General features: G+C 41.9%; 2 protein-coding genes across 20 annotated transcripts in view; one reads left to right on the forward strand and one right to left on the reverse strand.

The window, feature by feature from the left end:
• Positions 1 to 27,481, forward strand: part of LINGO2 (leucine rich repeat and Ig domain containing 2) — a 537,865-nt gene that overhangs the window by 232,964 nt on the left and 277,420 nt on the right. Inside the window, exon 16 of one of the 19 annotated variants that reach the window (XR_013943646.1) lies at positions 10,602 to 10,737. The exons of the other annotated variants lie outside the window; for them this stretch is intronic. The gene's annotated coding sequence lies outside the window, so the exon portion shown is untranslated. Of the gene's footprint in view, positions 1 to 10,601; positions 10,738 to 27,481 lie in introns of those variants that run through there. 19 annotated transcript variants of the gene reach the window in all.
• On the reverse strand, positions 1,816 to 10,589 carry LOC308185712 (uncharacterized protein). Its single transcript, XM_080574202.1, has 2 exons — positions 7,175 to 10,589; positions 1,816 to 4,133 (listed from the first exon to the last, which is right to left on the reverse strand). The coding sequence occupies exon 2, from the start codon at positions 4,040 to 4,042 to the stop codon at positions 3,197 to 3,199; it is 846 nt and encodes a 281-aa protein (XP_080430328.1). The 5' UTR covers positions 4,043 to 4,133; positions 7,175 to 10,589; the 3' UTR covers positions 1,816 to 3,196.

Genomic DNA, 27,481 nt, shown 5'->3' on the forward strand with positions numbered 1-27,481 from the left:
TTTGAATACATTTGGAAATCCATTATTCAGGCAACCCTATCTGAAGTTGCTGACTAAGATGATACAGGGCCTGGAGCATCTCCCCTGTGAGGAGAAGCTGAGAGACCTGTTCAGCCTTGAGAAAAGAAGACTGAGAAGGGATCTTGTCAATGTTTATAAATACCTGAGGTGTGGGAGATAGAGGGATATGGCCAACCTCTTTCCGGTTGTTTATGGGGACAGAACAAAGGGCAAAGGCCACAAAATGGAGCACAGGAAGTTCTGCACCAACATGTGAAAGAATTTCTTCACAGTGAAGGTGACGGAGCACTGGAACAGACTGCCCAGGGAGGTTGTGGAGTCTCCTTCTCTGGAGATATTCAAGACCCATCTCAACGTCTACCTGTGCAACCTGCTATATGGAACTTGCTTTGGCAAGGGGTTTGGACCCAATGACCTCTCAAGGTCCCTTCCAACCCCTACAATTCTGTGATTCTGTCATTCTGTGAAACCAACATGGGTATGGACAGCAGCAATGTCTGCACTGTCAATAAGAGAGAGATTCTTTTAGTAACATTTCTTTATTTTCATAAATTATGCTGCCAGGTGTGGGGTGCCCGCCTAGTGCCGCCGTCGGGGCGGCCTCTTGCGGGGCTGGGGAGAGTCCTGGAGGCTGCTGCTGGCCCTCCTCTTCGGGGCGCGCCGGCGCCCCCCAGGCAAGCAGTCCCTGCCCTGGGCAGAGGGACCTGCTGCCGCCTGCCCTGGCTCCTCAGCTGCCTCCTCCTCTTCTGTGGTGGCAGGGGCACGAGTCCCCCCTGGAGAGGTGGCGTGGCTGTGGGCAGCTGCGGGGCTGTCCTCCTGGCTCCCTGCAGCGTGGGCGTCCTGGCGGTCACGCTGCCGGCGGATCTCTGTGCTGCACAGCTCCACAGCGGCAGTGATGAGCCGCACCACGAAAGGCAGCGTCTGGTTTTTGAGGCAAGGCTGCAGTGCCCGCACCAAGCCCTCCTCGTCGAGACCGTAGACGCACAGGTAGCCGATCACTGTGCTCAGGCCCGCAGCCACCTCCCACCACTCGGAGCCAGAGATGGTCTCCAGCTCCTGCTGCAGCCACGCAAGCAGGGGCTCGACGTTTTCTGGGTGCTCCCTGAAGAAGGCTGCCCAGACCTCGGGTGGGAAGCTGAGGTCAGGAGCCCTGGGCACTGGCTCCACAGCCTCCTGCTCATCCTGCTGGCTGTCAGCAAAGTGCTCTGCGGGCTCTGGGACGGCACACTCCAGGTAATCGTCGTCTGACCTCACCGAGTACTTTAGGGTCTTGATTGTCTCCCTGCAGAAGGGGCACCATGGATTCTTCATTGCCCACCGCAGGGCACAGCCATAGCACAGCCGGTGGAGACAGGGGGTCATGTAGGCGACATCGTCCCGACTGTCCCCACAGGCTGGGCAGGTCCAGTCCGATGGCACATCCATGGCCACCGGGCTCTACAGTGGGCTGGGGAGAGCTGAGGTGAAGAAGCTGCTCCCCTGCCCCGGCGCTGCAGCTGCCAGAGGCTGTCTGAACCTGCACAAGGGAGAGAGGCCAAGGTCACTCATTGTGCCAGGGTGAGCAGAGGCAATGCCCCCCTGGCACCTCAGCAGAAATCCCCCAGCCCCACGGCTGGGCCGTCCCGTGCCCCCTGTGGGCTGCCCCAGGGCACGTGTCCCCGCACAGCTCACCTGCGCTGCTGCGAGCGCGTCCCACGGAGCCCCGGCTGGCTGAGCCAGGCAGGGCCGGGAAACACAGGCAATGACTGTGGGGACGGGCACTGAGAACAGCTGCCGGCGGCCCCACAGCACGGCTCTACCAAATCCTCGCTCGGTGCTCCAAGCCTCGCACAAGCGCTCAGCAGGAGTCAAGCCACGAGCTAGGCTGACGTGGCCTCTGCTGGCGCCCCAAGATAAGCAGCGAGGGCTGCGAGGTCACAGCCCATCGCTCAGTGATGTCACCATGGGCCATCTGCCCCAACAGGGCCTGTAGCACTTTGCCCCACATGTTACAAAGACTGTTGGGTTGTGTTGGTGTTTTGATGTGTCTTTTTTCTTTATTCTTTTTCACCTTGATTTACCATTAAGTGGGTTGCAACTTGGTTGAACAAGCGTGCTAAGAGAGTGGGGATCAGACACAGGACATCTCTTGGGAGGCCAGCAACTAGTAGCAACATAGGAATGAAAGGAGTGGTTTATACTCCAGAAGGCTGTCTTATCATCTCTCTGCCCCTGCTCCACGCAGGGTCCCTCCCCTGGGATGCCGTCCTTCCCGAACTGAGCCTGCGGGGGCTGCCCACAGGCAGCAGCTCTTCAAGAACTGCTCCCACATGGCTGCGTACCACGGGGTCCATCCATCCCCCAGGAGCAAACTGCTCCAGCACGGGTCCCCCACTGGCGGCAGCTCCCCCCAGACCCCCTGCTCCTGCGTGGGCACCTCTCCACAGGCTGTAGCACCTGGTAGCCAAGAAGACCAACGGGATCCTGGTGTTCATTAAAAGGAACATGGCCAGCAGGTCAAGGGAGGTGATCCTCCCCCTCTACTCTGCCCTGGTCAGGCATCACCTGGAGTACTGTATCCAGTTCTGGGCTCTACGGTACAAAAAAAAATACAGGTATCACCTGGAGATAGTCCAGCATAGGGGCAAAAAGATGCTACGGGGCCTGGAGCATCTTCTGTATGAGAAAAGGCTGAGAGACCTAGGCCTGTTCAGCCTTGAGAACAGAAGACTGAGGGGGGATCTCATCAATGTTTATAAATACATGAAGTGTGGGAGACAACGGGATATGGCCTCTTTTCCGTGGTTTGTGGGGACAGGACAAGGGGCAATGGCCACAAAATGGAGCACAGGAAGTTCCGCACCAACATGTGAAAGAATTTCTTCACAGTGAAGGTGACGGAGCACTGGAACAGGCTGCCCAGGGAGGTTGTGGAGTCTCCTTCTCTGGAGATATTCAAGACCCATCTCAACGTCTACCTGTGCAACCTGCTATATGGAACTTGCTTTGGCAAGGGGTTTGGACCCAATGACCTCTCAAGGTCCCTTCCAACCCCTACAATTCTGTGATTCTGTCATTCTGTGAAACCAACATGGGTATGGACAGCAGCAATGTCTGCACTGTCAATAAGAGAGAGATTCTTTTAGTAACATTTCTTTATTTTCATAAATTATGCTGCCAGGTGTGGGGTGCCCGCCTAGTGCCGCCGTCGGGGCGGCCTCTTGCGGGGCTGGGGAGAGTCCTGGAGGCTGCTGCTGGCCCTCCTCTTCGGGGCGCGCCGGCGCCCCCCAGGCAAGCAGTCCCTGCCCTGGGCAGAGGGACCTGCTGCCGCCTGCCCTGGCTCCTCAGCTGCCTCCTCCTCTTCTGTGGTGGCAGGGGCACGAGTCCCCCCTGGAGAGGTGGCGTGGCTGTGGGCAGCTGCGGGGCTGTCCTCCTGGCTCCCTGCAGCGTGGGCGTCCTGGCGGTCACGCTGCCGGCGGATCTCTGTGCTGCACAGCTCCACAGCGGCAGTGATGAGCCGCACCACGAAAGGCAGCGTCTGGTTTTTAAGGCAAGGCTGCAGTGCCCGCACCAAGCCCTCCTCGTCGAGACCGTAGACGCACAGGTAGCCGATCACTGTGCTCAGGCCCGCAGCCACCTCCCACCACTCGGAGCCAGAGATGGTCTCCAGCTCCTGCTGCAGCCACGCAAGCAGGGGCTCGACGTTTTCTGGGTGCTCCCTGAAGAAGGCTGCCCAGACCTCGGGTGGGAAGCTGAGGTCAGGAGCCCTGGGCACTGGCTCCACAGCCTCCTGCTCATCCTGCTGGCTGTCAGCAAAGTGCTCTGCGGGCTCTGGGACGGCACACTCCAGGTAATCGTCGTCTGACCTCACCGAGTACTTTAGGGTCTTGATTGTCTCCCTGCAGAAGGGGCACCATGGATTCTTCATTGCCCACCGCAGGGCACAGCCATAGCACAGCCGGTGGAGACAGGGGGTCATGTAGGCGACATCATCCCGACTGTCCCCACAGGCTGGGCAGGTCCAGTCCGATGGCACATCCATGGCCACCGGGCTCTACAGTGGGCTGGGGAGAGCTGAGGTGAAGAAGCTGCTCCCCTGCCCCGGCGCTGCAGCTGCCAGAGGCTGTCTGAACCTGCACAAGGGAGAGAGGCCAAGGTCACTCATTGTGCCAGGGTGAGCAGAGGCAATGCCCCCCTGGCACCTCAGCAGAAATCCCCCAGCCCCACGGCTGGGCCGTCCCGTGCCCCCTGTGGGCTGCCCCAGGGCACGTGTCCCCGCACAGCTCACCTGCGCTGCTGCGAGCGCGTCCCACGGAGCCCCGGCTGGCTGAGCCAGGCAGGGCCGGGGAAACACAGGCAATGACTGTGGGGACGGGCACTGAGAACAGCTGCCGGTGGCCCCACAGCACGGCTCTACCAAATCCTCGCTCGGTGCTCCAAGCCTCGCACACACGCTCAGCAGGAGTCAAGCCACGAGCTAGGCTGACGTGGCCTCTGCTGGCGCCCCAAGATAAGCAGCGAGGGCTGCGAGGTCACAGCCCATCGCTCAGTGATGTCACCATGGGCCATCTGCCCCAACAGGGCCTGTAGCACTTTGCCCCACATATTACAAATACTGTTGGGTTGTGTTGGTGTTTTGATGTGTCTTTTTTCTTTATTCTTTTTCACCTTGATTTACCATTAAGTGGGTTGCAACTTGGTTGAACAAGCGTGCTAAGAGAGTGGGGATCAGACACAGGACATCTCTTGGGAGGCCAGTAACTAGTAGTGACATAGGAATGAAAGGAGTGGTTTATACTCCAGAAGGCTGTCTTATCATCTCTCTGCCCCTGCTCCACGCAGGGTCCCTCCCCTGGGATGCCGTCCTTCCCGAACTGAGCCTGCGGGGGCTGCCCACAGGCAGCAGCTCTTCAAGAACTGCTCCCTCATGGCTCCGTGCCACGGGGTCCATCCATCCCCCAGGAGCAAACTGCTCCAGCACGGGTCCCCCACTGGCGGCAGCTCCCCCCAGACCCCCTGCTCCTGCGTGGGCACCTCTCCACAGGCTGTAGCACCTGGTAGCCAAGAAGACCAACGGGATCCTGGTGTTCATTAAAAGGAACATGGCCAGCAGGTCAAGGGAGGTGATCCTCCCCCTCTACTCTGCCCTGGTCAGGCATCACCTGGAGTACTGTATCCAGTTCTGGGCTCTACGGTACAAAAAAAATACAGGGATCACCTGGAGATAGTCCAGCATAGGGGCAAAAAGATGCTACGGGGCCTGGAGCATCTTCTGTATGAGAAAAGGCTGAGAGACCTAGGCCTGTTCAGCCTTGAGAACAGAAGACTGAGGGGGGATCTCATCAATGTTTATAAATACATGAAGTGTGGGAGACAACGGGATATGGCCTCTTTTCCGTGGTTTGTGGGGACAGGACAAGGGGCAATGGCCACAAAATGGAGCACAGGAAGTTCCGCACCAACATGTGAAAGAATTTCTTCACAGTGAAGGTGACGGAGCACTGGAACAGGCTGCCCAGGGAGGTTGTGGAGTCTCCTTCTCTGGAGATATTCAAGACCCATCTCAACGCCTAGCTGTGCAACCTGCTATATGGAACTTGCTTTGGCAAGGGGTTTGGACCCAATGACCTCTCAAGGTCCCTTCCAACCCCTACAATTCTGTGATTCTGTGATTTTGAATTTCTTTATTGATGGTCACAAAATAAAAGGAATTATGTTCCTTTTTAACAGATAGTTCAAACATTCAAAGCATTTTTCTATCTATTATATCAGTGGCAGTCTTTGGCATTGTTCAGAGCCAGGGAGTGGATTTTTAGTGTCCTTCTCTTAAGAGTCTGTCAGACCATCAAGAGAAGAGCAGTATATGTAGGACCTGTGTTAGTCTTCATTGTCTGCCACCAAGGACAGATCTTTTCTCCCCTTTGCCAAAAATGAGAGGAAATCTGAATGATGGGTTCATGGTGTTAGTTGAGAAAATGACTTTCTGTACTCCCCACAGTTCTGACATTTCAAAATAAAGTTCTCAGAAATGAGAACAAACTAAAATCTTGAGAAAGTTTCTAATGTAAAACTGTGTGAGTAAAATTGTTCAAATACTTTCAATGAATCTTTTGTTAATACTAAAGAAAAAAACAAACAAAAAACAACAACAACAACAACAAAAGTGTGGCAAAATATACAGAATTAATTTAGAATGCTTCCACTAGATAACCTACTATGCTTTGCTAGCTCCTTTGCAATCAGCTTTGGATTATTACCTGTAAATTGCAAGCTCAGTTGTGGCAATGACATTTTTCCATTTTCTCTGCATTGGTTAGTAGTCCATCACCATGTCAATGGTGATTATTGCATAGAGCAGTACCAAGCAGGTTCTGGTAAAACAATTGATTAAGGAATTGTGTGCAACCACAAAGGGCAGGTAAGTGCTTAGGGGAACACCAGAGATGGGTTACCTCCCTTTAAGCTTAACCACCAGAACCTCTCAGGCAGCACAATTTCACATGAAAGATCTCAGCTGGGGAGCCTTTCTCAGCTGATAGGCTCCCTTGCCATTTACAGGCAAGCTACTTGGAACATTTTGTTAGAAAAGTACCACTGCTTGCAAAGTGTCAGGAGGTGTAGCAGCTGATAAGAGGAATAACAGCATTTTTTGAGAAAGTGACTGAGCTTTGAGAGAAGAAGAGAGAAGAACATGTCAAGTGTTGTATGAAATGGATTTTCTTTATGCAAATTTTGAAATACATGGAAGGAAAGTATTTTTAAGAATAAAGATTCAATGAGAAAGGTCAAAAGTATTCCAGAAAGGTGCTTTCTTAGCCCTAGTTTCTTTATTCTATCTCTAAATAACCTGAATTCTTCTACTAGCATTCTTTTTATAAGGAAATATGAAAAATATTTCTGCAGAAATAATCTATAGGAAAGAAGATGTTTTAAGGGTGCAACTTGTTACATAGATCACTCAGGGGAGATATTTCATATCCAAATTACAGTATTTTCTCCACTCCTGTATATTAAGCCTGTATAGATCAAAGAAAGATATGACAGTGATAAAAGATGAATAAATTAACTGAAGGCAGTGCTTCTGGAAAGTATTCAGTCATCTGCCCTCGCATCTGTAAACAGGTGTAGATTATTCACTATGTTTTATCATGTTATCATATCAGTATAGACTTACCAGGTATGAACAAGCTTGTGGGATATGACAAGGTATTGATGTACCCCGTGTATCCTCTGCATTCCTCATTTGTGTACAATCTCTGGGGAGTCCTCAGCTCCTGAATTTCCTGGCAACAGGGTTTACAGCTGCAGTGAGGGAGTCACTAAATGGAATAAATGCAGAAGAGAAAAATGGATCTAGAGAACGCTTTTAAGTCTGACAGTTCATCCAGCTTTGCAGGACAAATCTGTTATTTTCTTGATGAATTTGCTTTCCTTGTTGTTTTTCAAAGTTGCAAGATGCCAGGCAAGGTCATTAAGCAAGAAGAAAATCTCCAGCTTTCTATTTTCCTGTAGGGCAAGTATAGATCACAGTTCAGAATAATATTGCTTCAGGCTAATGGATTTACTGTTTTGTTTTACTGTTTTGTTTTTGTTTTCCTCTTACTCACTGAGACCCCATGTTTAACTCTGGTCTCATAAGTCCACCAACATTTTTCAAACAAGAATGGACAAGGAAAAGAAACTTAGGTCTCTGTATGATTTTCCTTTTAGCTAAGGGCAAAGATAATGCTGCAGGCTCTTTGCTGTTTGAGTCTCCCCGGGTGTCTTGTTCGATGAGGAAGTTGCTGTTATTTGAATTTCCTGTTTCTTAGGAGTTATTCCCTCAGGCCAAACTAAGGCATGTCCAGGTAAGACCAAGGCTGTTACTAAGAAAAACAAGTTTATACAGCTCCCTTTCGACTTTAGCTTAGCAACAGTGTACTCCCCTGCTGTTGGGCACTGACTGGCATCACCTTTTTTTGGAAGACATTCACTTCACCCAGGTGAGGTGAGAAAGATGCTGCCTTTTTGCTGGCAGATGAAGAGGAGCGTAACAACAGTACAATCACCCTCAGTTGTAGTAAGCAGAGGAAGCAAGGCTTGCTTGGTCACATACAGCCTGTTTGTCTGCAGCCTTTCAGAAGGGAATTTAAACTCAAGCAGCAGATAAAACAAAATTTGATTGAATGAAAGGGGAGGATAGAAAAAAGGGAATATATTATCTGTCCCTGAGGACATACGGGATTTAGCAGATCCTTTCTCAGAAACCCATATGTAGATAAAAATAAAATAAAATAAAAAATAAAAAAATTAATCCCTTCTGCAGTTCTGAAAGGTAAATCTTTTATCTTTCTTCAGGTTTCTACCTATGCAAAACCAAGTAACTGCAACTGGCCCAGCCTCAGCTCACCCATTGATTTTTGGAGAAGTAGGGATTTTATATATTTATATAAGCATGGCATTGTATCATGCCAGGGAAGCAATAAGGCTTCATCAAGAGGGCTATTTGCTCCAACATTTGAGTGGATAGTCTTCTAATGTAACTATACCTCTTTGCTTCCAGGCATTTAGCTTCTGTCCCATTAATTTCAGTTTACTTTGCAATTTTAATTTATCCTTTCCAAGACTTACATGCATCTGCAACACCATTAATTGTATTTCTTGTGCTATGAGCTTTAAACCTTTATAAACACCATAAAAATAGCAATTAAAGTATCAAGTAAAGTGGATGTTGTATGAAACAGTATTAATATTTGCCTGGAAAGATGCATCATATTTCTTCAGGGGATATATCAGTTCTCCATAAAATAACTATAAAGATACACTTATTTGTAGTCTTCAGGCTGATTTGAGGTTGTTCCTGAACAGTAACAAGTCTTTATTATGTTGATTGTACTTTAAGGTACACAAATTGATGTTATCATGAGGTTTGTAACTGATGTTCCTCTCTGCTACTTCTCCCATCTATGGATGTGTAAGTAAATGAAAGGAAAGAAGATCTGAGACACAGACTTTCACTGAAGCTTTTCTGTGGGGAAGAAATATCTCTTTGTCCTGGGAGTGGGAACATTCCTTGGTTCAGCAGTAGTATGTAATGATGCTCAAAGCAGAGGAACTGATACCTGATTCACCATTCAGGAAAGTGCTAAATAACATGAAATGTTATTTAATGTCTTATCTCCCTGTTCCACTTCAGTTTTTCAAACCTGCTTTGAATTTCTGGGGGAATGTCACAAAGATAGTACCACAAAGGTGAAAGCAAATGAGAGTCCAAATTGTGCTAAATTCCCAAGCCCTATCAAAGGAGTGGATTTCTTCTGCAAATCTTAAAGACAAACAAAAAAAAGAACATAACCCCAAACCACACAACCTCCCACTCCTACCTTTTTTGTCTTCACAAGTATTAAAAATAAATAAATAATGATTTTAAAAGAAGAAAAGAAGAAAAGACATTTCATAAAGAACTCCTTATTAGGAATAATAATGTATTCTTGCTTACTTAGGAAATTTATTTAGCTATTAGCTTGTCTTCTTTCATTACAGTCTGGGTTCAGCATTCTGCAGGCCCCAGAAATAAGGTTTAATTTCTTTTTTCTTCTTGTTTTGCTATATACACTACTTTGTTCATTTAGTGTTTTATGGTTCTATACTATACAGTTCCTAAAATACCATTCAGACATGCAAAACAGAAGGAAGTTAACCACAAGTAATATACTGCAAACACATTTTAAAAGTGTGTTGACCAATGAATAGGCTTTCAAGCTGTCTTCATAGACACACAATTACCTTTCATATACAAGCCCTCTTGCTAAGTGATTCAAAGTTCCAGTTCTTTCAAGTAAGATTTGCCCATGCTCATTTGGTAAAGTTTAAAACACTGTATTATGTAAATGGTGATAAATTTGAAAATTTTCATATGTTAAGAAAAAAAACCACACACACACACACTTTACAGCCTTCCTGTGCTAACAGGGTAGTGAAGGGGATTTCTGGTAGGACCATAATGTTGGCAGTTGGAACCTGTGACCCAACGGAACAAAGCTAAGTGCAAAAAAGTTTTGAAAGAAACACGTTTGACTGGGTATGAGGGTTTTGATCATCTCAGTCACACTGAACTACAGTGAAATTATGGATAGTTTCAGCAATTTTCTTGAGGCTTGATCCTGCTTCCTGTCAGACTGGTTTCAGTGGGATCATTGCCATGAAGGGAAGTGTTTTAAAAGTCTGGCCTTGTTTCCTTTTGAGAGCAGCAACAGGGAATTTAAATTTTGTTATTTAAAGTAACATAACTTGAGGTTTGCAGGTACAGACAACATTATGACTTGCCAACAGTTTAGACTAATCGATAATTTTCCATGATTATAGTAACAAATTATGTTGTTACAAGGAAAGTAAGTCCCATTCCTTAAACTGAACTGTGAAGATTTGTGCTACACGTTAATATTCCAAAGTGAAGATTCTGTTGTGTGCATTTAAGCTGTTTGCAGGCGGATTAATCATAGCTTGCAGCTAGTCTAGCTATAGTCTGAAATAAATAAATAATCATGTACAATGAAGTAGTGACAAGGCAGACAATTCACACTTCAAGAACTCAGCAAAACAAGGTCGATTTTATTTTACAGGTCATCTGGCCATTTGATCTCTTCATCTGGTGTTGTGAAGAGAAGAGTATTTTGGAGAAACCATAAAGCTAGAAAATTGACATTTAAAACACCTCAGTTTGTGTCTGATTATGTGTATAACCTTTCACCTACTAAGGACCTACTAAGTCTTCTGTAGCTCACAGCTCAACTTGGTGGGGAGCAGTTCTCAAAAATGAGGGTCAGACCCTGTTTTAAGTCTGGGACACTGAGACATCTTTGGAGCCTTTTCTGCCCAGCCCTCCAGATATTCACAGAGGTCTGATAATCTTTATTTTGAGACTGGGAAATAATTGATATTTTTTAATCTTCCCTTAATTTCATTGGTATTTATTCATCCCAGATGTATAAACACATGCATAAAGTCTAATAAAAGTATAGAAAGAAAATGAAAACTTATTTCCAGTTTCACATCTCAAATTTCTTTAAAATGGCTTGATCCGGCAGCCATTTTCTTCACCTTGACTTGCATAAATACCTTCATGCAGACATGTCCATAAAATGGTCCTTTTTAGTGACCATGAAGAGGAACTAAACTTTGTGAAAGCAAGAATCTGCATGAACCAGTTTCATGTCTCAGTATAAAGCTGAAGGTGTCATTTGCCTACATCAAGGAGGCTGTTGCCGAAAGATAACCATTTCTAGCAAAAAGAATAGAAGAAGAAGTGAAGAGATAATTCAGTGGGTTTTTTTGTTTGTTTGTTTGTTTGTGTTTTTTTATTATTATTATTGTTCATTATTGAAAGGTTCATTTCAATGCTGAGAATCAATATGGTGGAGGGAAAATTTCTTAGTCAACTTCCAGTGGCCATAATATAAAATATATACTATGAAATCTAGAATTCTAACCATTTATTGCCTTTTTAAAAGGAAAGGAGAGAGAGACAGAGACAAAGTGATGTTATGATTCATACTTAGCACTGATACTTAGTTTTCAAAATGCAGATAGTCCTTTGAGCTTGCAGTACTTAAAAAATTACTAGTGGTGTGAAATTTGTGAATTTTTTAATCTATTCTAGGCTTTTTGGGGGGGGGTTGTTAGATTTTCCTGAAGTTTACAAGAAAACTTGGGGCCTTTTTTTTTTTTTTTTTTTCTCCTCATTTCAATTATTAACATATCTGATGAGAAACTTGCTTTTTAAAGTGGGGGAATACCTATGGTATAAACAGGAGTGTCAATCCATCCATACACACTGAAGTGCATAATCTCTCCTACTTTGTATTCTGTTCTTGTTAGTGGTAGTGATTTTTGCTAAATCGTGTCTTGGCAGTCACATGGTTGTAATTAAGAGCTCAACACTGAGTTCTGTAAAAGTGAAATTAGACGCTGAGGAACATTGTGCAAACACTTGTGAATGACAGCATCTCATAGTTTGTTTCAATGTCTTTGTTAATAGTTATATAACAATGAAAAGAGAAGGATAACTGCTTACAGTTAATTCTTCTCTAAAGCTGTCACTTCTGTTGGCAAGGAAGCAGTTTTCAGGCTTAATGTAATGTCCAAGAAACATTCTTCAAGGGAATTGTATCAGTACCACAAAACTGTCAGTTTATATTTTCTACTTCCTTAGCTTCCTTCCAAGAAAACTCATCTAAAGCATCCTAACTGGAGCCAAAATATGCCATGTACTTTTCTAATATGCATTTCCTCATGAAAGGGCATATGCAGTAGTATGTCATCCCTTATACCACCTGAAGTCGCTTGATAGAAGTTAAATAATGTTTGTTTTGTTTTGAAATAATGTTGTGTTGAAAATAGTAAGAGAATGAAATTCTGATGTGCTTTGGGTTAATGCAGTTGCACAGAAGAAGAAACCAATGAAAGAATGATACTTAAAAAAAAAGGGGGGGGGGGGGGAGGGGCAATACTGTCCTCTCAAACTGGGAAGTAGAAAAGACTGTCTTCATCTCGGTGCAACTCGTGTCCTGCAGTGATAACCATGGCCTGCACATACTTTTTTACCAATAACATTGTATATCACTTTGCAGTTTGTGAATTCAAGGACATTCAGCTGCAGTGGGGAGAACACCCTCAAAAGGGAATGCAGGACCCAGCAGTGAAGATTTCTAGTCATTCCAAATTAATATCACTCTCCATAGAACAGATGCCTTTTATGGATATTCGGGTGTAAAAGATAAAGAAAATCTTAGTATGTACTTATATATTTGTTGCAATTGCCTCAGCCTCTTTGCCCCATAATATATAGTCTAATAATACAGAAAAAGGTTAGGGACAGTGGCATAGCCCTGGTAGGAGGGACACCCTGACTGATTCTCCATTGTTAAATGAAGACAGACCAGAAAGAAGTTTTCTGGGCTTGAAAACAACAAACCTTTCAGTCCAGGGACTCTTCCCCCTGCTACTTCACTTGCAGTAGGGTAGAGTGAAATGTTTTGCAGGGGCATGGTGGAGCAGGCAGTAGTGACTCCTGGCAACAGATGCAGATGCAGAATGGCACTGGAGAGCACCTCTCCACCTGGGCACTGCACTGAGCTTGCGGGTGCTGAGCCTGACTTGCAGAGCCTCAGAACAAGTCCTTGTGCTGGAAATTTCCAGGTTGAATCTACTGCTGGTGGAGAATCTGAGCTTGTTTCTTTTAGATGGGATGACAGGTCAGGGAATGCTCTCTCTTGAAAGCTTTCATGTGGCCACCTGTGTAGCTGGGGTGCCACAATATTTTTACCTCTCTGAGTCAAAAAGGCTTGAGTTTGAACTTGCTCTTCAAGTGAATGACTTGAAGGACTATGAGAAGCAGCTGGACCATGGACAGCCAGGTCCCTTCAGCATGTGACCCTGTGCATCCAAGAAGTGAAGATGCGGCCCGTTTAGTAAGGCACTTCTTACAAAGCAATTAAGTATCAGTCCCAGATTCATTCACATATAGAAAAAAATATCAACTACATTAAAGAAAAAAAATGGTAATAATAATAATAATAATCCTGTTTTCCGTTCTTCTGAGGAAAAGTTAAACAGGGTGGCATTTTTTTTTTGTTTTTACGTCAGTCTTTTTGCTTTGTTGAATGAAATTGTTGATGAAAACAAAAGCAATTTTCACAGCTGAAGGGTGATCATTTTGGCACACAAGTCGTGTCAAAGTGTAAGTTTCTCATTGCTCTCTATTCAATACCTCTCTTTCATTATATGTTGAACATAGCATAATCAAGCTTAACAGTAAGTCCAGCTGTTAAATCCACATGGGTTTTCACAAGCAGAAAATCTCAGAAGGCTGCAGGAGGCTTTGCTTATTCTTTCATTCATTCACATTTCTGTTGCAGTTGGTATAACCTTTGAGGTTCTTTCCTGTGTGTGACTGATTAGGTATTGTAGTAATACAGCTTTTATGTTAGGTATCACCATAATATTTCTCACTTTCTTGCCATGGGGAACCAGTACAAAAGAATATTTCTGTCCTACTTACTGGATTTAAGAGCTACAAACTTTGGACTAATTGGCTATACAAGGATGAATATCAGACTGTTCAGATCTGAACATTCAAAAACCATGATACACTTTAGTAGATAGAACTTTTATTAGTCTTCTTTACTGGTCCAATTAGATCTCATAAGGGTCAAATATATGCATACATACTCTGCAGCCAGAAGAACAAAAATCTATGAGTTCTGTTTTATATGGAGGCTTAATTCTCAAATGAGACAAAATTACTGCAGCTGAGACTTTAAAAATACACCAACCATCAGAATAAAATTGTCAAAGCTGACAACACCAGGGCTACTTTACAGTAGGAAAACAACATCCAGTGTTCAAGGGGACTGAAATATTTCACCTTAAAACTGCTGTTCAGACACCCTATCACAAAGACTCTCATAGAGGCTCCTTCCATGGAGTGAAGTAAAAAGTTGCTCTGTGTACTGCATCTATCTAGAAGATGGAAATGTCTTTGGTCATAGATGTTCCAGATATTCAACTCAATTCTGAAGCATGGTGTGCAATTGCAGCAGTCCCCAGTCTCCATTCCCCTATTGCAATGAAGCCTGTTTCATGCCCACATTACATCTTTCTCCATCATACATGTTAGTGCAGACATTAATGACGCTATAGCCACCTAAAGGTCTTGCTGCTGTAATAGCTTGATGTTAGCTATCCACTACATCCAGTCTTTGCCTCCACATGTGTAGAACACCTGGCTTTTCAAATGCAAGAGGGGACCTGTATGTATGTATAGTGCAAGCCAATTTTCAGATAATGTACTTTCTATTTGGTATTGTCAGAGAAGGACTTTTTGGGAGAGTGGTTGGCAAAGAACTGGCCAACAGGAACTGGCAAGTAAGTGATAATGTGCAACGTAGGTGGCAGCAACCTGGTTTGGCATAACACAGAATGGTTCTCTGCCTAATTCAGCTCCAGCCTGGGCAAATACAACACAGGGGAGAGAAGGAATTTGCTTTCTGATCCCATTTATGCTCTTGTCTTCTTGCCAGTAGTGGTTATGATTTGAATGCTTACTAAGAGATCAGTGGGACTGAACGTACAGGAATGACTAAACTGGACAACCATTATGATCTAGAATAAAACTGTGCTTGTGAACATGCTTTGATTGCAAGTCTTGCTTTCATTCCAATGTAGAATAAAACTGTGAGCCTTTGCAGTACGTCATGGAAATTATATATAGAAAACTGAAAGCAAGAATTTAATTTTGAAACTTGCACACGGAGTGTCCTAAATAGAAGTCACTGTTTTTCTGTGGGAGCAGTGAAACATTTCACTATTGATTGATAGAACTCCCAGATACTACATATACAGGACTGAGTTGCAGAGTGCGAAGGGATAGCCACAAGTTTCCAAGGAAAAGAAAATATGTGTAATGATTCAGATGGAGGATTATAGTAATGTTCGGGCGACATTATAGCTATCTTTGGTCAGCAAAATGTAAATAAAGAGCCTCTGGCAGCAGCAGAGACTCTTTTCCCTGTCTCTTTTTGCCAGAGATAAATATTCCAGCCAGAGCACCTCTGTGCTTCTGGATTGAAACTGCTGCATTACCTTCACTACCTGGGCAAGCAGCGGCCAACACCAGAGACGAGCATCTCAGCCAGCACCCTTTGCACATCCCGCTGGAGCTGCCAGGTACATGACTGCCAAGCAGTAGGATGGCGCTCAGTGAGTGTGCCAGACTCCAAACCTGCTGCTGGCACAGTGTGTCCCAGACTGTGCCCTGTCAGTTCTGGCCTCTGGCAACCAGGTTGGATCCTGCTGTTTCTTCAAACAAGGCACTGCACTTAAATATGTAAAGACATGCTATTTGCACAAAATGCCAAGTTTTATTTTTGGGTTTTGACCTGCAAAACCATCAGGTTTACTTCCTGTTTCCAACACGCAGAGCAACAATTGTCATCTCTGACTATCGTCCAGTGATTTGGTAGTAACTGACTTTTTAATGGTGATGACTACTGTGGTACCAGAAAAATGCCATTTATGAATCAACGGTATCTTGCTTTATGTTTGTTGTTAACCAGTGAACATTCAGTCTTGACATTAGGTTATCTTACAGAAGGGTTTCCAAGGCCTCACTTCTGCAGATAGCTTCCCCCACACTGTTATGCACACACACGTGATTCAAATAAATGATAAAGGTTATGAAGCTTTGCTTCTCTAACTGTCTCCAAGTTTTTTGTAACCTTGCATGGCTCCAGGTCTCATACATGCATTGGGATGAGTCTGTAGATGCACCAAAAGCATGTTTTTTTCTAATCCCACTAAGGGTGATACAAAGTGAGATGTCATAGAGCTGAGCAGTGGAGTCATTCTTATTAGTAGTAAAACGAGCAAGTTCCCAAAAAGCATAAGAGAGAGATCCTAATCTGCTTCCTTCTTGCCAGTCATACAGATATGTTTCAGTTGGATATGCCATTTAAAAATATGAGCCACAGTTTTCTGGGGCACGAGTTGTGTGCTCACTAAAGGGTAATTGTTCTTCACAGAATACACACTGTTACAGTCAATGGCCCAGTGATGTGTGTGACTCTGTATGGCTCCTTTTTGTACTACGTCTAGCCAGCACGCCTCTCAAATCCTCTGTGCCTGAAAAGCATTACTGAATAGTCTTTTTAAGTTTTTCTTTGTTGGTGTCATTCCTACAGAAAGAAGCAAAAAGTTAAAAATTCACTTATCATTTTGAGACTAGACTGAGAATGCAACAACCTGCTTGGCTGGTTCAGTGGGGCATCCACGGTCAAGGATGAGAGCACCTGTTGAGGAGTCTTTCTTGGCTCTTGGTGAGGCTACACAGATAGGCAGCAGACTGTGTATCTGCCCACTTTATGTGAATTACCTTTAGTTTAACAACTTCTATTTCCACCTTCAGCTCTCAAGTATTTGCCATCATTGTAGAAAACCAGAGAAATCTCTGGATAAATTCATCCTGACAGTGGAGTGGAGATATAAAAGTATCCTTTTATGTGTTTTCATTCTAAACAGTAGTTCCTTATTTCATTTACAGTTTTCACATTTATGGCTGGCTCATAACATACTGGTCATCGCATCCTTTCAACATTTTTATCTAAGGAAAGAAAAATATTATTCATAAAAAAGAGTCTTGGGTATGATATTCCTGATAATGGCTGTATTAAAATGAAATAGCAGAACATAAAAATCGGTAGTATGTGTAAACTGTAGAAATCACTGGAAAAAAAACCTTACGCATTGCTAGTAAATGACCACTGAATACCACTGAACTGTAGTCAATTTTGATTATAATAACAGGTATGTATATTATGCTTGCTGCAGAATAACCTCAAGGCGCTCTTGAAACTGAATCAATAGAAAGCAAATGCAGCATTTAGCAAACAATATTGTTTAACTTCAGTACGGCACATGCTAAAAATGAAATATATATAAATGGGTAACTTGATTTTACAAATGTATGGATGATTGTGACTGTTAGAGCTATTAATCAGAAGTCATAGACAGTTTTCAATTTAAGTCTTTATAAAATAATGTCTCATTAGAGTCTTATTGCTAATAATACCATGCATGTATGAATGCCTCTTTCTCTTTGATGAAGAGATGGAGAGATAAGATATTACAATGAATTACGAGGAGTTTGCATTGAAAGGAAAGTGACCACTTTGTTTATGCTAGAGCTGTTCAGGCAGTAATATTATGTTCCCTGCCCATCTGCTTTTACCAGCAAGAATGCAACATGTTTTTTGAAGTTAATTTTTGGAAAGAGGTAAAGCAATACAAAATAAAATTTTAGTGCTGAGAGCTGAAGATTCCCACTCTTGATCCATCAGATGAAAAAAAAAAAATCTTTATGAAAAAATTGCTGTTCTAGAAATTGCAGTCTGCTGACAGACTGGCAAGAAGCCCAAGCTGAGTCTGTCCTCTCCCCCAGACTTTCCATAGGATCTCCCTTGGCCTGGGTATCTATCCAGTGACTGAGTCATTGAAAAAACTTTTTTCCTCAGCTTTCCATTCTGTGATAGTTATATTAGTTACAAGTGTAATACAAATAACTATTATCTTTTTTTTTTCCTTTTTTTTTTTTTTTTTCTCTTTGGCTATGTGTATCTGATATTTATTTGGAAAAATTTCACTTCTTTTAATCTTTGTTTCTTGAAGCTGTGTGGTAAATCGTTCATCAGAAAGAATGATTTTGCAGACAAAGTCATGGAGTTTGAAATACCCAAAGTTGCATGAAAAAAAGGGAGGACATACCCAGTACTGGGTATTTTGATCCATCAGATAAGCAAGTGAGGGAATCTTGGCCACAGACTTTGTCCCCACAACTTCTTGCTAAGACGCCATCTCACAATCACTTTCTGCTAGGGTTCCTTAAGAAACACAGACACAAGGCAACATCCTCTCAAAAGTGAAGGAGATATACAGACTAAGTAGTTATTAAAAATAATTTGGTGTGAATCATTGAGCAAAACGGTCTATGAAAAACACTGCCAAAATCACTATTTTTCTGTCTTTTTAAATAAGTAATAATAAAAAAAAAAAGTGTAGATCAAACGTTCCCCCTCTCATAGGTGTCTGAACTCCCACAGTATCGTTATCTTTTTAACTACATTTGCAGAGAAAAAGCACTTCAACTGTTTCACCAAAGTCTGATTTTTAGAACTCAATCCTTAAGAGTGTTTAAACCCTCAATGACTCAAAAGAAATGAAAGAATAAATACATGGTGTCTTTTAAAACTAATGTACAAGCCTTTTGTTATAGAGACTGTCCTCTTAAATGGTAGTCCAAAGCTTAAGTTTCTGTAGTAGAGGAATGAGGTAAATATGACTAATTCAGAAACAAAATGTTGAATTTTCCTCTAAACTTGTTTTTCATTGCTTCATTCTTAAGAAACACAAACCTATTATAGTAGCTACACTTCTTTATGCAGTTATATACCATGCAAGCATATGACTAATCACCTATGATGTTTTTTAGAGTGCTGTTAATGTAGTATAAGGACAGATGGGGAAGAAAAAAAAAAACACTGTAAAATTAGGAATTCTTTAGACAGACTGGCAGAAGACTAAGGGAGAAGACAGCTTTATTTAAATGGTACTGTGTTTAAATTTTTATCCTAATTGAATCAGTTTGTACTTTTATGCCATGAAATGGAGCAGATGTAGAGATGTCTTAAGCAGGTACAACTGAGCTAATCTTGAAATCTGAAGCATGTACATAGGTATCATAGTTCACATTGGGTATTGCCTGTCAACAGCTGTTGCGGGAGGTATCAGGGAATTGTGTACCTTGCTGAGTAGGATTATGAAGACATGCCCAGTTTCTTCTTGAAAGACAGACAGACATACACATATATAGAGTATATACGTGTATTTGTGTCTGTATACCTAAAGGTGTGTGCATCTGAAGTATGCAATACAGATACAACCTTTGTTTTGGCAAAATACATGTATCTTAGATGTTCCATGTAGAATTTCTTTTATATGCCAGTTTTTTGCTAATTACTTTGGCACACTGAAATGAATTAGCTAGCAACTGCCAGTCAGATTTGGAGGATCATAGAAGTATTTTCAGTTGGTTTTGGCACTTCTCTGAACTTGATAGTGGAATCAGCAAAGCCCACTGACAGTCAGGTACCTGATTCTTTGACTGTCTTAGCTAGAACCATGGAAACTGCAGAAAATGTTTGGTAAACCCAACTACCATGTATTCAACAATGCTTTTATTAACATTAAAACATGTTTGTTTATGTGTGTGTCTCCATATTTATATGGAGAGTAATTTGAAGGTATTGTTTCTTTACAAAGAAATTAAATGTTGCATATATATGGCACAATTTATTCTGTCAATGTGTACATGTATCCTTGAAAGCATAAAACATTTTTAATTTGACAGGAGTGGTAAATCCCAACTGAGAATATTTAACTCCTGAAATACAGACCCACAGATTTGAGCCATATATTTCAATTTAAGAATGGTTTATCAGAGCAATCATAAAAAATAACTCAGTCTTACACTTCACAAATGAGAAACAGGCAAAAGCCAAATGATAATTCAATGTGAAGGCCAGATCTATTGTCAGCAAAGAAGAGTAAATACTGCTCACATCTGGATAATTATGTGCTCATTGAGCAAAACATTTCCCCCCTGTGTTTTGACATTGTGAGAGAAAGACAATCCAGAGCACTCAGCAGGCTTCCTGCTACTATGCAAGCATCCTAGAAATGGATATCACTGCACAGTTTATCACAGAACAGTTTTCATTTGATTGCTACTGCCAGTAAATATTATCAGAATATTTTTAATAACCAGCACAAGTAGACTACAATGAACAGAGTACTTGCTTAGTTTCCATTGATGTCTTAAGAATATCATTAGGGAAAATTATTATTATTACTATTATTATTAGGTTCAGAAAGGGGTAAATTAAAATAATAATAATAATAATAATTAATGGTCTTACACTGTGGTTTGTGTTGCTGTGAATTTTTTTCCTACTCTGATTTTGTAATTCATGTGAGCAGCCATTGCCTAAATAATTCATAAATGTTTCTTATTTGCCAGCATGCAATTACAGTGATGTAAGCAGATTTAATTACAATCCTAGCATAACATAAAAATTAAAAAACTTCCCAATTAAAAGAGTAGTCAAAGACATATTTTGGAAAAATACTAGTGGAGATAGAATAAGGGAAGAAAGGAAACAAATAGATCGTCAACTATAGAGTACTTTCTTTCAAAACTTCAGAGGGTGGTATTTCTACAAGTCAGAAGGCCGGACAGAATGGACAATTCTTTAGGATAGCATTGTGACAAATGCACATTAGTTTAAATTAGTCCTTTTTTTCTTTTCCCCTTTGTACATGGAATAAAAACTGGAATGTACATTTACAATACCCGTAGATAATTATGTGTTACTTTATTGTGCTTCTTCTGAGAAAGCTATGAAAATGCTGCCCAGTCATCTCCTTTAATGTCTGACTTGTTAACAAGAGTAAGTCACCTAGTCTTTTTGATAATATCAAAGCTTCAGAATAACTTCCCTATTAACATCAGTTAGTAATGGAAAACTTTTTTCCTTTGCTGTTCAAATATAAGCCAGGGGACAGTATTGTTGAGTGCTGAAAAAAAAAAAAAAAAAAAAAGCCGCTGAATTTTATCCCTGAAGTCACCACATGTTGTCTTCCATGGGACTAATTAGTTCTGCTCTTTTGAAAACATTGTTCTTTTTTCCTGTCAACTGAAAATTTCATCAAATAAAATCTAATAGTTTATAAAAAAAATGACACTTCCAGAAATCATCCCAGTGAGACCTACTGACCATTTACAGCAACTATATTCAGGGCCTCATTCTTTTTGAAAGTAGTGCAGTCAATGTACTTGCGCAATATTTCTGACACTTTCAAGGCACATTACACTGACTCACTGTGCCAGCATGTATCAGTAGATTATGTATGCAGTGAGACTGATGTCTCAGAAGCATTGATTCTGTGGCATATGCCATCTATACACAACTGATGCCTGAACAGTAAATCCAATGTATTCTGCAATTTCACCATATGTGCAATTCCTATTATGTATGTTATTGATATGCTGCATAGTAAAAATGCAGGCAACTCTGCCCATAAATCAAAGATGCTCCTAGTATGGGGAATGCATCTTTAGGGACAGAGCCTATCTTATGGTCTGACTGACGTGAATCTGTCAAACCTGGTAAGGTCTATGGAGCTTAGCACAGTGTAAAGATGACAAAATTATGCCCAGAATTTGTAGATTCACCTTTACTCAGTTTGTTTGGTGTTTATTGCAAAGTTATGATATATGAGAAAATTAGTGTAGTGAGAAACTTTGAAAGATTAATATACCTCAGGAAAAAAAAATAGAATTGGCTTAATCAACTTGGGGGCTGAATAGATAACATTTATTAATAGGCTTTACTCTATTCCTAGCTCTGATATTCAGAGCTGAAGGCAGCTTATATTAATACTGTCTTACTCACATGAGATGAGATGCCATTGCACACTCTTTTGTTTATTTGTTTGGAAGCAAGACTGATGTTGACTGTTGCAAAACAGAATAGGCACAAGTATCTTTAAAGAGAGAGTTTTCTTCCCCATACATTTAGCTCATTAACCAAAAAGATCTTTGTGAAAAGCACACATAAGCAGTTTTCATATATCATTGTGCTATGAATATAGATTGCAATTTCAAATCATTCTGGCAGCCTGCTGATTTTCTTTGAGATTACTCCAGAACTGTTTAATGTTAATCCATCTGGGTACAGGAGAAGAAGTCAATAAAGCTGGTGCAGAGAGGTGGAAATTGAAATTACACCTTCCTATGTTAGCAACAACTTACCCCCTAAGAGGAACTTTTTTCAGCAGTTTTTGCTGGGAACTTTGACAAGGATGGAAAGACCCATTTACAATCACCAGAGGACATCTGCTAGTTAGTTTTGCAGCCGACAGATGCAGAATTTCTGCATGCTTCAGGTGCCTTAAATTGCCCTTTTATGCTTCTTACCCATTTCATAAGTAGAATTGCAGCTGTTGAATATACACTCACAATCTGGCTCCTGGCCCAGGGTGGATGAGAAACAGAGAATGAGGAAACTCCACCTGGCTTTCTGCTAGCACGTGCTGGTGTGGTCTACAGGAAAATCTGTTACATGCTCAGTATGGGGAGCTTACAGAGAAATTCTGAACTAAACAGAATTTTGTACCATGAGTGTCTTACAGGACAAACTGAGTGGTTCAAATGTTTTCCAGTGAAAAATATTCTTAAAAAAAAAAAAAAAAATTGCATTGAAGAAAAGAATGGGGGTCTCTGATGACTATCTGTGACTGTAAACCAAGTTTACCTTAAAACCAGGGCTCACCTTTTCCTGCCTGCTGTTTTACTAAGGAGCTCAGGTGAGCCACAAGAAATTTTGTGCCAGAATTGGCAAAAAAAAAACAACAATACTAACCAGCTAACTGGTCCTTGCAGTTTGGTGGGATACTAGCTGCAATTACTGGGGAAGTCCTGGGATTTTCAGGAGACAAAATTGATTTGGACTCTGATGTGAGCTGTTGTAAAACAGAAGATGAAAAAGTACTTCTTCAAAGAGAGTTCGTTTCCCAAAATTTTAGCTCACTGACTCAAAAGGTCTTTGTGAAGGAGACATATAAGAAATTTTCATATAACTTTGTGTTTGAGATTTTCAAAAGACCGTAACTAAGAGCATTAACTTTCCTCTATATGGTAGGAAGGTACAACCAGTGGTTTTGCAAAAATACTTACCGTCTTTCTGAGTAAATTCTCGTTTTATAGAGTTTCAGAACAGGCAGGTGTATAGCCATCCTCTTTAGCTCTTCTCACAGAGGCGATTGGATGTCATTCAGGTACAGCAAAGGCACTTGATATTCTTATTTCTCTCCTCTTTTTGAATGCAGTTACCTGTTCTTATTAAGCAGGGGCATCCCACTCTAGTAGAAAACAAAACAAAACAAAACCTTTTCAATATGGATCAACAGCCCTTTTTTGAAGAGAGTGATGTATAAATATTTTCTGGACGAAATTTTTTCTTTGAATTCCATTGTAGAAGTGTGGGTTTTGTTGTAGTTTTAGCTTGGTAGTTTTTGTTTGGTGGTTTGTTTATTTGTTTGTTTTTTCTCAAATGCTAATTGCTTTAATTTTTTCAACAAATTATGGATTCTTTGAAATACCGGTATTTCTGTTTCCATTTTAAGCTCTTCATGGAAACAAAGCATAACAGTGTCAATTTCTTCTTACTGTCCAGTCATTGAGCCTATGAAATGAATTCTTGTCTAAGCAGGAACACTTTGCAGTCAGTTTAGATATATTAAACTAAAACAGCAGTTTAAGGTTATGAGGGTCACAGTTACTAATGGAAGACTCTAGCCTTTAGATTTATGAGTTACCTTGTGGAAAAGAAAAGCCTTTCTAGGTTTTCAGCTTAAAAAACTGAAAAGGCTTAGAAGAGCCTTCAAGGACCACAGTAAGTTAATCACATCCTCCAAAAGGTGGTTAATGTAATAAAGTTTGGTGGGAGCTGCTAGGAGGCTCGGCTTCATTTCACGGGCAGAGGAAGGGGGAAGGATTAAGCTCAAGAAGAAGGTTATTGGTTCTTACTGAATGCAGTAAAAAAAAAAAATACAGGTTATGATATATTAAAATACTTCACAGAAAAGTAATACTAATACATACAGTGCCCCACCTTTACTTCTCCCAAGCGTAATACAACAGGAATGAGGAATCATTACCTATTGTAGTGGATCTGTTTTGGCTAAGAGCCACATGACTCCCAGCTGCTCTCTCACTGTCCCCCCTCAGCAGGGCAGGGGAGAAAAGAGGATGAAAAAATTCATGGGTTGAGCAGGGAGATCACTTACCAAATCACCTACCAATTACCACAGGCTGAAAATAGACATGATAGGCTTAAGGAAAATTAATTAAATTTATTGTAATTTGAAATAGACTTGGATAGGATCATAGAACCATAGAAACATCTAGGTTGTAAAAAACCTTCAAGATCATCAAGTTCAACCATCAGTAAAAAAAACAAAAAGAGAAATTCATCTGCCACCTCCTTCCCCTCAGCCCTTGTCCTCATACCCAGCTGCCCTCCCAGCCCTCCCTAGTCCCTCTGAGTAAATGGGGAATGGGTGGCTGCAGGCAGTCCGTAACAGCATATCTCTGCAGCTCCTTCCTGCTTTTCTGTCCTCCACCATGGGCCTCTCCACGGGCTGCAGGGGAATCTCTGCTCTGGCATGTCCTTCAATGACCCTGGTGCTCATGCTGCTGTTTCTTAAACTTTTTGTTTGCTCTTCTGCCTGTGTAGTGTTTTCTATCCTTTCTGAAGTGTGTTCTTCTCAGAGGTGCCAGCATCTTCACTGCCAGGCTCAGCTGTGTCCTACAGTGGGTCTGTTGGAAGTGGCCATTGCACCCATAGAAACCACCCCTGCAACCTCCCCTGTTACCAAAACCCTGCCATTCACACCCAGCACAGCTGGGTTTGGGGTTGGTGGTATGTAATGAGAGAAGAGAGCTCCAGATCTGACCACTGGACAGGGTGTGCTCTTAGAGGAGATTTCCGCTATCCAAGGAGCACCATTCACATTGAGGCCGTTTCTCACTCAGAAATGGTCTCTCCTGTTCCTTCTGCCTGATGTTCTGCATGGTGGAAAACAAATAAAACAAACAAACAAACCTCCTCTGCCCTATAAACCACTCTTTTGGGACACTCTGTTGCTTAATTGTTAAAAGAGCAACAGGAGATGTGCCAGTTTACATCTCTCCTCTATCTTCTGGGTTGAATTTTCCAAAATAGATGCCAGGGTGCCAGGGGCTGCTGGGGCCTGGGGAGCACTGGGGCTGTTCCACGGGTGCATGGTGTGGGCTGGCAGCCCAGAACCATCCCGTGTCCCCATCAGGGAGTGAGGCAGCCAAGGCAAGCAGCAGACACCTCCCTGGGGATGGGAGCAGGTGAGGCAAGGCCAGGACATGGGCCTGCAGGTGGTGGGGTCAGAAGCAGGGCTAGAGCCCAGCACCAGAGCCTTGGAGGAACAGAACTGCCAGGAGACGGGGTCAGCCTTTGTTGGGATTTATACAGTCACTGGGGTGGGTGGGAGACAAAAATGTTAATGAGGGAAGAGCTTAAAAGGAATTAAAACGGGGGAAAAATAATAATAAAACTGAAAGATTAAACAAATAAATTTAAAACATATATTTTTCTATCTGTAGGTAACCCAGACAAAAACAAGTTTAGCCAGAGAGATTTCTTAATGCCTCAAGGAAAGATTCCTTTTTTTGATAGCATTTGGCTGCCAATTTTAAAGAGAATTTTCCTATTCTATCACAAAATTGCCCCCAATATGTTTTCTTCTTTAAATACAATTAATAACTCTTTTTCTTAAAATGAATCCTTTAGAAATTTAACATACCTACTTTTTATGACTCTCCACAATCCCAGAAGGGTGACGATTTCCACTCAGCATGAAGGTGGCTAACCAGGTGACCCACCCGGTCAAGGTGATAGGCCTTAATTTCGCCTGTATGGGTGGGTGGGAAGAAGTAGTGGTGGTGCTTTGAACCATTCAGCCTCACTGAGCCAGAACAGAGGAGACAACAGGAACAAAAAGAAGTCACGAGAGCGTATTTCTGATGTTTCGCCTTGACAGATAGAGTCAACTTTCCCTCACGGATATGGCTCCTTTCCTGAGCTGTTCCTATGGTAAGAAAGCAGTAAAACACTCTTCTGGTAAATCTAGATATAAAAGTGTAATGTAGTATTTAATTAGTAGTAAATTAGTTTTTAATACAGTGTTTCTTGTGCAGCTTTGCCTTTGGATACTGAAATACTATTGCTAAGCAATTCACTAGAAATGGTGAAAGGACAAGTGGTAAATGTCTCCTATATTAATGCTTCCATTCTACCTGAACATGGTACTTTAAATAATTAATTGACAATTCACTGTAAACCTAAAGCTGTCTCTTTTTTTTTTTTTTTCCAAATGCCAGCGGGCATGTGTTCAAAATAACACACTCTTCTCCTGCAAAGTATTGGGTAATCTCAGTCGGGTTCTGGAAAATTTCTGTTAGATAACTTGAAAGAACTAGGAAATTCTAGTCTCTGTTTAGCAGCATATGTGATCTTAATTATGGTATCCTTGTTGGTGTATTTTTACCTGGACTGAATTCTCTTATAATCTCCCTGTAGCCTTAAATTGCTCAGGAATGACTGTTTCGTTACTTTGCCTTTGTGACATATGTCAAAGGTCAATTTTGCAGTAGATTTATAATTCTTTGTAGTTTAGTCTTCTAAGAGTGGTTTTACTCAAAACACAGCTAGTTAAGGATTAAAACTGCTACTTTCAAAGGAGTTCACAATGAATTTTTAACCACTAAGTACCACAAATTATCACTGCTAGGTTTTCTAAGTTTTCCGTGGGGATAAAAAGAGATCATAAGTATACTGTTCTTAGGAGCCATGAAGAGAATTACATCCAATTCCCTCTTCCAGGGAGGGGTGGATTTTGCACAGTCTGCTTTACCTTACTTTGCCATGCAGTAAATGAATGATGATGGGGATGTCCTGAAAGTTGATTCTTTTCTTCTTTGCTATTTTTCCTGTGTATAAAGACAGAAGCAGACTTCACCTGGGTGTAGTCTTCTTAAAATGTATAGTAATACCTATGTATAGTTTATTTCCAAACAAACAATCAAATATTTCCAATTCATACTTTCAGTTATCTACTGCTTTCACCTAAATATGCATTTTTTGTTCACAGTGGAATCATGATAAAACTGACCTTTTGCATTTCTTTTTTTTTAACTGAGATGCTTTTTTATTTTTAGCAGTTGAAAGTACCAAAAGTACCATTTTAGCTAATACAATGCATAAGCATAAACTGTTCCTGATAGTCCTAATGCAAT

The sequence above is a fragment of the Anser brachyrhynchus genome, assembly GCF_964034855.1.
Source record: "Anser brachyrhynchus genome assembly, chromosome: Z".
Classification (NCBI taxonomy): domain Eukaryota; kingdom Metazoa; phylum Chordata; class Aves; order Anseriformes; family Anatidae; genus Anser; species Anser brachyrhynchus.